Source organism: Pseudophryne corroboree, chromosome 1 (assembly GCF_028390025.1).
Source record: "Pseudophryne corroboree isolate aPseCor3 chromosome 1, aPseCor3.hap2, whole genome shotgun sequence".
Taxonomy (NCBI): Eukaryota; Metazoa; Chordata; class Amphibia; order Anura; family Myobatrachidae; genus Pseudophryne; species Pseudophryne corroboree.
Genome location: NC_086444.1, coordinates 125,336,160 through 125,348,293, shown reverse-complemented (window position 1 = coordinate 125,348,293; position 12,134 = coordinate 125,336,160). Strand labels below are relative to the sequence as shown.

The 12,134-nt window shown below is 46.1% G+C and overlaps 1 protein-coding gene across 9 annotated transcripts in view; it reads left to right on the top strand.

Moving 5' to 3' along the window:
- PDE4D (phosphodiesterase 4D) overlaps positions 1-12,134 on the top strand; it is a 1,020,783-nt gene that overhangs the window by 652,252 nt on the left and 356,397 nt on the right. For all 9 annotated transcript variants that reach the window (XM_063962730.1, XM_063962764.1, XM_063962783.1 and 6 more), the window contains one exon: positions 3,808-3,999. In XM_063962730.1, coding sequence (XP_063818800.1) covers positions 3,808-3,999 — 192 coding nt within the window. The remainder of the gene's footprint in view (positions 1-3,807; positions 4,000-12,134) is intronic.

The window sequence follows — 12,134 nt, the reverse complement described above, 5'->3', positions numbered from 1 at the left end:
TGCACTGGAATAGTCTCAGTTAGACGGAGCATGTCTGAGCAGGATAGGTCACACGAGTGTCGGCGGTATTACCAGTTTTTGGATGATGGTAATGACTAATGAATGTTTTGGGAATCTGTCCGTGTCTTAATACTCTGAGAGTAATCTAAAACTTGGCTGGGGCTTGGGAAATGTCATTGCATTGTATCTGGCTAGCGTGTACAGCAGAATTATATAGTAGTACTGTATAATAGAGATCTTGTTTTTGTGTCCTGTAAATAATAGAATGCTGTCTGGTCGGTTTTCCTGTACCAGTGAGAACATGCCAGTGTTCAGATACATGTACTGTATCTACTTGGCAGGAGCATGTGTCAGAATACAGGGAAAGGTTAAGCGTGCTCCAGTAGAGGCATAAGAAATAAGCGTAACCTCCCCCAACATCACAAGAGACCCAGAAAGCACTTTACACCCCAGAAAAGTTTTTTGTCTTCTTTTCTTGGAAGTAAAGAGGGTGCCATGTAGTGCATTGCAGGGTGTAGGCATTGAATTATGGGCAGGTTCAGGTCCAGCTTTGTCACTTTTTTCTGTCACATATAATAAGACAGACACACACACACACACACACACACACACACACACACACACACACACACACACACACACACACACACACATACGAAAGCCCTCACTCAGTCACTAACTGACTGCCTCATCACTAGTTCTCTTACTTCCCAATACTGTATGTTAGGAAGCTGAAACATAGCGTAGGTACTCTTCAGGTGGGAAATAGGAAAACTACATAATTAGAATGTTAATAAACCTCCCCTAAGGAATGAAAAGGGGGTTGACATAATGACATCATCACCGATGCGTGGCTTGTGAACGATAACGCCCAAATGGACCATCGGATCAAAATTTGGATTGCACCTCCAGTGTGTAGAATTTAATAAACTACAAAAATCGCCCTGTCACTTTCTACCGTATCTGCTATGGGTGCTCCTCGGGTAACGCCAAGAACCAGGGATTAATATTCACTTACATTAAGATGTCTCAAATTTACATCACTATAGATTTACATCACTATAGAGTCACCAAATTTATATCTACAACCGTGAAAATCAGAAACTCCCATGCGAAGAACGAGTAGAACAGCTAGTGTATGTGTGTATATGTATATGTATGTGTGTGTATACACACACACACACACACACACACACACACACACACACATATGTGTGTGTGTGTATGTGTATATATATATATATATATATAGTCACAAAGCAACGGCGGCACTCATACAGACTTGTTCAGAGCTTTATAAAAGTTGTAAGTCTATTTTCCAACGGCGTTTCGGGGATATACCCCGTCGTCAGGGACAGCACATCACGTGATGTGCTGTCCCTGACGACGGGGTATATCCCCGAAACGCCGTTGGAAAATAAACTTACAACTTTCATAAAGCTCTGAACAAGTCTGTATGAGTGCCGCCGTTGCTTTGTGACTACATTGGGTTTGTGCTACTAACCCACGGAGGGCACCGCAGCAAGTGGTTCCTATAATCCCTCATTGGAGTGCCGGGTAACGACTATTTCTCTCTCTCTCTCTCTCTCTCTCTCTCTCTCTCTCTCTCTCTCTCTCTATATATATATATATATATATATATATATATATATATATATATTTATTATGCTAGAATCCTCAGCACTATGGTGGCCAATATCGGGATCGGCGGATCCCGGGATTTAGGCCCAAAAATGGGCCTAATGAAGCTCCAATCCCGGGGATTGAGGGATCAGCGTTGAGCGTCCACAGGACGCTCAAACACTGCCTGGCTTCCTGCTTCCGGGTCCCCAACGCAGCGTGAGAGGTCCCGCTGCGCTGTCAGCTGCTGGTGGGAGTCGCCAGCAGCGCTCACAGGATGTTTCCCTCCCGCCCGCCTGCCCCTGGTATATGGTGAGTTATATGTGCGGGGCGGGTGGGGCGAGGGGGCGGCCACCTATGTAAAAGCCAATCCCGGGTATCCCGGGAATCCCGGGATTGGCCATTTTTCAATCCCGATACCCGGGATTGAAAAAATGGCTCGGGATTGGCTTCCCTACTCAGCACTCTCACATCCGTGGTGCCAGTGGTATTGTGACCACACCATTGAAATTAAAAAAATACATATATTCTATTCTATATATGTATAAATATAACCTATATAACCTAGCTGCATTGCTATTGTAGCTGCAGCATACCAACCAGCTTGACTTGACATGATTGCCGTTAGCGCTGGTAGGGTAACGACAGCCAAAGGAAGGGATTCTTTAAAAATCACACGCTACCAGTGTAGATGTGCAGGGTGGAGCTGACCAGGACATATGAACACACATGTGCAGTTGTATGTAACATATGTCCTGGCTTCCTTCCCTGGGTATCCGCTGCGGCCACAGCATGGAATACACTGCTTATGCTGTCAATCATCATTTAGCCCGCCCCCGGATTCCTGTGAAACCAGTCAAAGGGAGTCTGAGGGTGGGCTAAATGATGATTGACAGCCCGAGCAGTGTATTCCATGCTGCAGCCACGGCAGATCCCCGTGGAAGGAAGCCAGGACATATGTTACATACAACTGCACATATATGTTCATGTTGCCTGATAGCGAAGATATGGCCACCGCATCCTCTGCTGGGCCTAAACGTATCTTGAAGTAAATTAACATTGGTGTTGTGTTTTACGTAAATGCATTGTTTCTTAGGTATTATGTCTATATGCAATGTTCCTTTATTGTGGTTTATTTGTGCCCCTGATCTACACCACCTTGGGGGGGAGATGCTATGCATTTCCAACCTCTGTAAAACTAGGAATGTCGTCATATGTGCACTTACTGTACGTCTCCCACAGAGAGAAGGAATGCTTCCAATATGCCCAGCCCCTCCTACTGTGCCCACTTCCCTTTATATCCATTGTTCATGGCCTATAAATCCACGTCTCATGTCACCACTGTACTGGAGGGACTACAGTGCTTTGTGTATAGTTAGTATATAAATTACATTTATCCCAACTTTGAAGGCTCCTGAATCGTGCACCCCGAAATTAGGGTGTGTGGCCTCATGGCTAAGGGGCGTGGAAAACCGGGACTGTCCCACCAGAAACGGGACAGTTGGGAGGTATTCATTTAGTACTATATTCGTTATAATAACAACTAATTAATAGTAGATGTATATTAAAATATGATTGCCAGCTTACTAGTTTTCTGTAGAATCATTATACTTTTCTCCCTTTATCTTTCATGTAGATGTTAAACCTTAACACTTGCTTTAGGTAAGTCATTTCCATTTCCAAATAACCCATAAACTATCCTACAGATGATGGGAACAGCAATCTAATGGTCCATACACACTAGACGACATGGCTTTATGAGCGACATCGTCTAGTGTTTCCCCTCCCAGGCCGGGCGGTCGGCGGCCGCCCGTACACACTCAGTGATCTGACCGCTCATATCGCTCAGTGACGTCACGCAGCTGCCGGCCGTACATGCAGCTCCCGGACGACAGTCCAGATTGATCTGCATGCACTACCGACAGCGACAATCATTGCCGACCCACGAGTCCGCGCATTAATCATCGCTGGCAGCATATACACTGGCCGAGAAAATGAGCAACGTCGTTCATTTTCTCGGCAAGTGTGTATGGACCTTAAAGAAAACAGGGTTGCAATAGATGTCAAGGTGGATCAGTCCTATGTCTGGGGACTTTGTACACGTACAAACTATGTCTGAGTTAATAGAACTATATTATTTTTCAACAATTCATCTTTATTGATCAGTGTCTGTGTGTCTTCTTGCAGCTTTGATGTGGACAATGGCACCTCATCGGGACGGAGTCCCTTGGATCCCATGACAAGCCCAGGATCAGGGCTGATATTACAAGCCAACTTTGTCCACAGTCAACGAAGGGAATCCTTCCTGTACAGGTCAGACAGTGACTATGACCTCTCCCCAAAGTCCATGTCTAGGAACTCCTCCATCGCTAGTGACATGTGAGTAACTACTAAGCACTTGCTTTTCTCATGATGCATTTTGCCTTCGCTTGGGTCATGGGGGGTAATTCAGGCCTGATCGCTAGGCAGCGATTTTTGCTGACCTGCGATCAGATAGTCGCCGCCTACAGGTGGAGTGTATTTACGCTGTGCAAATGTACGAACACTGATTTTGTGCAGTCTCTGCGCTGCCCAGGACTTAACTCAGCTGCTGCGATCACAACCGGGACCGGATTTGACGTCAGACATGCGCCCTTCAAACGCTTGGACACACCTGCCTGTTTTCCAGACACTCCCTGAAAACGGGCAGTTGCCACCCACAAACGCCCTCTTCCTGTCAGTGTCCTTGCGAACGCCCGTGCAAATGTATCCTTTGCACAAACCCGTCGCTGACCGGCGATCCTCTTTGCAGCCGTCCGTCGCGCCTGCGCATTGCGGTGCATGCGCAGTTCTGATCTGATCGCCACCTGTACGAAAACGTACAGCAGCGATCAGATCTGAATTACCCCCATTATACAATGTACAGCAAATTTAGATTATTATTGGATTTGTTTGCAGACACAAATGCTAAGGCAATTTTCTGATATCTCTGTGTATAATACGGGTGGTCTTCAGTATGCCGAATGTCGGGATCCCGGCGCACAGTATACCGGCGCCGGAATCCCAAAACCCGGCATACCGACAGCTATTCTCCCTGGAGGGGGTCCACGACCCCCCCTGGAGGGGGAATAAAATAGTGTGGCGCGCGTAGCGTGCCACCGTGCCCGCAGCGTGGCGACCGCAGCGAACCCGCAAAGGGCTCCGTGGCGACCGCAGCGAGCCCGCAAAGGGCTCCTTTGTGCTCGCCACGCTATCGGTATGCCGGCGGTCGGGCTCCCGGCGCCGGTATGCTGGTCGCCAGGAGCCCGAGCGCCGGCATACCAAACTACACCCGTATAATACAATGTGTTCACCCAGATTTACTCATATTCATATAATTGGCATCATCTATAAAGTGCCCTCATTGAGCAAATGTTATTATTAATAGGTAATTTTTTTTTTTTTTTTTATATTTTAACAATCAAAAGGAACCTATAAAACATATATGACAAAGGGTCTCCACTGTTTTGGTCAACAACAGCAAACATGTATTAAGTTTTATATAGGTGTAATTCAGAAGCTGGCCAACCAGACCATTGCTTGCTTTGGTGAAATGCGTAGTAGCCGGATTGGTCTAGCTTTAGCCATTCTGCTTCTTGAGAGGGTGTCCAAGTCACACCCGTAATGACTGCACACACGGCTGTAATTTTCCAAACGCATTTAATTGTGTAGACCGATAACATAGCTGTATAAAAACCTTTCTACTGCTTCAGAGACAGACTACCTGAACTTATCAATATAATACATTGGGCCGAATGTAATGCAGTCCCGGCTGAACGTTTTTTAAAGCGGCAATCATGTGCAAGGTAAAACCATGCCTTATAGATGAGTGCCGCTTTCAAAAAAAGTCAGAATTCTGGATTTAGAACCTTACACTTGCAGTATTATCAAACATTTTATGATTTTATGGGGTATATTCAATTGCTGTCGAAACTGCCGTCTTGTCGGAAAGACGTCAGTTTTCGACTTTTTCAGAATAGCCGCCGATCCGCGTGCTTCTGTCGGAAACAGGGCCGAATCCGACAGGTTTTGGCCCCCTTTCTGATAATCTCAAACCGACTTTAAAAAAAGTCGGATTGAGGACATGAAACAGGGGAGCGGGACGGCGGGCTGCAGGGCACTACCTCTGATGGGCGCCCCCCGGGCAGGCTCCTCTCTCCCGGCAGCGCACCACCGCTGACGGGTCCCCCACCGCCGCTTACGGGTTTACTGCTGACGGGTCCACCTTGCCGCCGCAGATACTTCCCCCCCCGGCTGCTGCTAATAAATACCCCCCGCCACAGCTGACGGGTCCCCCCGGCCGCCTGACAGGCCCCCCCCCCCAACCACTGCAGATGCCTCCCCCCCAGCCGCTGCTGATAACTCCTCTGGCTGCCACTGACTGGTCCCCCTGGCCGCCGCAGATACCTCCCCCCGTCCGCCTGACAGGTCTCCCCCAGCCACCGCAGATGCCTCCCCCCGGCTGCCGCTGATAACTCCTCCGGCTGCCGCTGACGGGTCCCCACGGCCACCTGACAGGTCCTCCCGGCCGCCGCAGATACCTCCTCCCGGCCGTCGCTAATGGGTCCCCACCGGCTGCATGACAGGTACCCCGTGATATCTGTCCCCTGCTGCCGCTGACAGGTGCACCCGGCAGCTGCTAGCAGCAGCAGGACGGCAGAGCCGTCTTAACAGCAGTGTTGGCCCCTGGGCACGGCAGTGCACTAGGCCCCCTACCCATCCTCCAGCGGTAGTTGTGGGGGGTGCTATCAGCGGCAGCTTTGAAGTCCCGCCGGCGATAGGGGGTGCTGTATCTTCCGCTCAGCATGTAGGACCTGGAGCAGTAATTTCTGCTAATTACTCCATCACTGCACAGATGTGGCAGGAGGGAGAACACTAAACTGTAGAAGGAAGCATTGGGCCCTAGGGGTCCTAGTACATGACTTACAGGGTGGTAGGGGACGCTTAAAAAGTAGGGAAGGGTTGGACATTGGAGTGGGCTTAATATTCAACATTTACTGGTGGGAGGGCAGCTTGCTTGACCGCAGATATCTCCAGTTCCTGGAAATAGATTTCTTAGCTTTGAATAGGATAAAAAACTAGAGAGTCCTACCTGTCAGGAGGTATTGGGTAGTTGGGGATCAGAGTTCAGGAGCCAGAGCAATCCACCAACGAAAATATAAAACTGCATATTAGGCGTGTGGAGCTAGAGAAGGGACCAGGTGCTTGAAGGCTGATATCTCTGGTTCTGGACATAGTAGAGACAAGCTGCCAGTGTTCTCCAAAAGAGGAGAGTCCCAGCTTTTGGAGTATGCCCTCAGAAAAACTCTTAAGTAAAACAGAACCCGATATATTTGTCTGGGAAGAGCAATTAACAGGCTTGGATGGAGAAACATGCTATGAAGTCGGATATCTCTGGTTCCCCAGCGCCGATTGTCAAAAATCTGGTATCCCAGGAAAGAGGGGACCCGCTGCTATCAGCCTAGGGCCCTTATACTCCTGGGGCCCTTGGGCAAGGGCCCATTGAGCGCATACGAAAAGATGGCCCTGCAGGACGGGACACCGCGAGCGGCCAAATCCGGCAGTCGGATTTGGCCGTCATTTGAATAGGGCTTGTCGGATCCATTCCAACAAATGCATGTCGGAATGGATCTGACTTTAATTGAATATACCTCTTTGTGTAATACATTTTAATTTTACAAACTTTATATACAGTACATATGTATTATTTTATGTGATTTTAAACGTTATTTTCCTGTACTATTTTAGTTGTAATTAAACATTAACATACACAGGGGGAGATGTACTAAGGGGGAGAAAGTACCAGCCATGTTACAGGCTGTGTTTGAGAAATGACAGGCGCTGATTGGTTGGTAGTTTATTTCCCTTCAAGGCTTAGTACATCTGCCCATAGTAATTTATAACTGAATATATTGTCATTCTGAAGTAACTTCTATCTAGTAATTAATATTGTGACACATATCGGGGCTGGTTCTTCGTATTAAACCAGATACACCATACTTTTAGCTTTATTTGCTATATTGACAACAAGAAAGAGCCATTAATATCTACGCAGCATAGAATCACCCCTTTCCTAGTAGCGCAGGGCACTGCACAAAGTTAGCATACAGATACAGCATACCTACATTTGGGGCAACTAGTCACTGTCCAAACATATCCTTACCCACCAAATACATACCCATTTTGAATGTCGGAAATCAGGACTATTGACACCTGTACACACAGGCAATCACTCTCATTTGCGACTTGCTTGTATGGTCTGTGGAGGTGAGGCTTGTATGGTCTGTGGAGGTGAGGCTTGTATGGTCTGTGGAGGTGAGGCTTGTATGGTCTGTGGAGGTGAGGCTTGTATGGTCTGTGGAGGTGAGTCTTGTATGGTCTGTGGAGGTGAGTCTTGTATGGTCTGTGGAGGTGAGTCTTGTATGATCTGTGGCGGTGAGTCTTGTATGGTCTGTGGAGGTGAGTCTTGTATGGTCTGTGGAGGTGAGTCTTGTATGGTCTGTGGAGGTGAGTCTTGTATGGTCTGTGGAGGTGAGTCTTGTATGATCTGTGGAGGTGAGGCTTGTATGGTCTGTGGAGGTGAGGCTTGTATGGTCTGTACAGGTGAGTCTTGTATGGTCTGTACAGGTGAGTCTTGTATGGTTTGTGGAGGTGAGTCTTGTATGGTCTGTGGAGGTGAGTCTTGTATGATCTGTGGAGGTGAGTCTTGTATGATCTGTGGAGGTGAGTCTTGTATGATCTGTGGAGGTGAGTCTTGTATGATCTGTGGAGGTGAGTCACAGAGATGTGTCCCATGCAGCCGAATATGCCATGGAAAGAAGTGACTCAATGGAGTGAATCCTCTGCTTGTGTCCAGAAGCTTGGGAATAGATTTTGTTCATCTTCACTGTGATGAATTATTCCACAAAAACGAATCCACAGGAGGCTCTCTTCATGAGGTAGCCAATGCTATTAATTTTTAACTAAGTACAACTCCCCAGTGAGATCCTACCCGACGCAGTTCACAAATCAAGTGGTCCATTGTCTCCATATCAGCAACTACTGTACTGACCACAAGCTAAAGGGTTAAACAGGCAGTTCACTGGGACTTTAAAGCAGATGTTACAGTCTTTGGACTGCTTGAGACTGTTCTTGGTCTCAAGACACCCAAGAAATATCAGTGATGGGCTAGGGTAGGTAGAGGTCATCCTTGAGAGCCAGCCCATATCCCAGAGACATGTGCAGTCTTGGTCACTGATCTGGGGGGAAAGGAGGGTGGAGATATGAAATAATTGAATGGGAGCCTTTGGTTAGGTACAGTATACAGTTAAGATCAGCATCTACTACGTGGACCGTCAAAGCGATGTGAGCTGCAACGGCAACTGTGAATGACAAGTCATATAAATATATAATTTAAAAAAAAAGTTTTTTTATTTCAACGGAATTTTACATATCACAATATTGTCATAGACAATCAAACTTAAAATCATAACATGTTATTGATATTAAAGACAATACTTTGATAGAAATTATTACAAATATATATTTTTTAAACAGTATCACAAGACAAATGAATGGCAATAAAATGAAGAACCATAAAGCATAACATTAATAAACCATCTCACTTAAAACAACAACGTGTTTCACTGCGCCTGGCTGCTTCCTCAGGCAGTGATGATTCACTCTTGTAATGTCTTCGTGAACAGTGATCAGCTTCTCTTTATGGGGAATAAGGGACTGTTTAATCACTGCCTGTTGGGCCGTATGGACACAATACCCGTGTTTGCACACTTGAGTGATTTTCTTTGACTACCGCACATGCACAAAAACTCCAGACAACCCCTAAAACGCATACATACCACTGAGTGCACACAGAGACTGCTGTTGCATACAGAGTCTCTTGCAGTAGAGCCTGGCGCACACAACCATGGGCATTCCTGGGTGGTGAGTGGTAGATGCCCTTAAGTGGCTGTGCATGTCATGGGAGCGTCACAGGTATGTCAGTGAATGTGGCTGCGTTCACAAATGCAGGTCCATAGAAGCCATGTATAGAGGAATCTGCAAAGGAAACCATAGGCTGTCACAAGTGTCGATGGTGAAGTGTTCTGGACCACTTATGCAGTTGCACTGTCCATGGACACTGAAAGTATTCACTGTTGCAGGTTGATGCACAAGGGGAAGGCTAACATGAGAATTTGTCTATTATCACTCCCACTGTTCTGACAGTGAGCCTGATTAATGTTTGTAAGTAAAGCAAGAAAGCAAGTAACTGGGCAAAACCATGCTGCACTACAGTTGGGGTAGATGTATCGTGCACAGAGATTTAGATTAGTGTATATGTTGAAACTGAAATCTAAATTGCAGTGTAAAAAATGAAGCTATGTAATATTTGTGGGCTACATGCAAAAGCAGCCAGTATTTACCCTGCACAGAAATATTATAACTGTATTTGCTCCCCTTACATGGCAACATGGTTTGTTCCAGAGTTACTTGCTTATTTTGCTTTACTTACAAACATGAATCAGGCCAAGTGTCTACTATTGCGGATACGTTAGTGTTCACTTCGGAATCATTCCCATAGTTTATAGGACTTTTATAAGGATCATTACCATACCTCCTCAGTGTTTGACATATTTGTATTTTCTTGGTCTGGCTGGGAAGCCCTATTTCTCCATAGGCTGCAGAGAGATGACTCCTTTTTGGCACCACCCATACTGTATGTTATTTTTTGATATGTTATGTTTATGGGGTGACCAGTCTAAGCCCATGGAAGGGAAGTGTGATGTCTTAGTCACTCCATTCATATGTCGACTGCTGAGCCACCAAACACAGCAGGGGGTATTTGCAGATAAACAGCGAGCAAAATAATACATGACAATGGAAATATTTATTAGAGATTCAGAAAAGGTTTTAAAAATGACCTTCATCTTCCAATGTCTTATGTGTTCACTCTACACCTTAATGCCAGTCATTAGTATGTTGTGTCACTGTTTTGAAAGCTTTAGCAGGGATGGTTCTGTACTCTGGACTGTTTTGAGGATACATGAACTGTCAGGAGTAGAATGTCCCTGCCCTGTGTTCCAGTTACTTCTAGTTCTGATTGGAGACCCAGTGCAGTCTACTGTACTTGGCCTCCTGGATTCACCACCCTGCTCACATCATCCCCTAGAATCAGCCCAGTATTGTAAGAGCTTACTCAAATTTGTCAGAGGCGGAAACTGTTTGATGCGCCATATACAGTAAGTGGCTCATGGTATTGTATATTAAGAAATGGCTGTTCAATGCCTCTTGTTATTGCTACTGATGAGCAATAAACATCACGACTACTTTTTATCCTGTTTTGTTTCTGTAATAGATAAAATCCAACACTCTGCTCCAGCCCCTGACTGTCCTGTATTTTGCATTAATGCCTTCCCAGCAGCTCAATGTAAGCAATCAAGAAGATCCTACCAGAGTAGCCCACACAGTACTGCCGCAGTTACACACACCATCCATAAGCAGATGGTTCCAGGTGACAATGATGGATAATCGTGGTTCTGAGACTTTTCCTACAACTGGCTGCACCATTGAGTTGTATAGGCAACACTTAAAGATGACGAGTGTCTTGTTGTGGCCAAGCAGCACCAGTAGAAAGGGTCAGTGATACAAGTGAGAGAAATTAATAGAGGCGCTCATGGCATCCGAACACCATAATTTCCCAGGTTCTATAACAACCAAAGAGTCAGATGAACTTATAAAATATATATTTAATGTTCACAATGATCTAATAAAAATACCACTTGATAGAAACAATTCATAGGTAATATTGATCGTAACTTACTGATTTACCGCATATATAAATATAAAAACACATGAATTATCTGAGCTATTGCAATGATTGCTGTATCAATGGAACTTCACTGAACTGGCTGATTAAAAGTTCAGATGTAACAATGTGTTACAATCCTTGGGAAACACTGTTGCCACAGCTGCTGAATGTGATTCATAAATAAGACACAGTTACTGTACGTTTGAAATGAGCGACTTCAATACGGATGACCGGCATATATCGGTTGTGTGTAAAGGATTACCTCTCCATGTGGGCTGGTGAACCCGAGCGTCCCCGGGTGAGTCCAAAACTTGCCCAGTGAAGTGTAGAACTGGAGGGTACGTAGCGTTTATGGATATACGGAACACCACTGATTCAAGCTCAATTGCCCTGCGGGTGCTTCACCCAATAAGTGCTGTAAAGATTTGTAGAGAAGGCAGGTGTGAGGCTGTTTGATGGAAAACTGCCACGCAAATCCGGCTGTATTTTAGAGTCTCTTCCTAGACTACTTGGACGTGCACCGTCCGCCGGTGGTCAGCGGGAGGGAGGATAAGGGCTGGTCACAGTTGCCGCACAGAGCTCACGGCTTGGTTCCGTGTGAAATGCTGGCTGCTTACTGCTAATGCCGGTGAATTTCAGGCAGAGATGGCTGTGTCCTTGAATGTGCAGGTGTTCAGTGAGAAAAGGGGGAGGAGCCCCGACGCGTTTC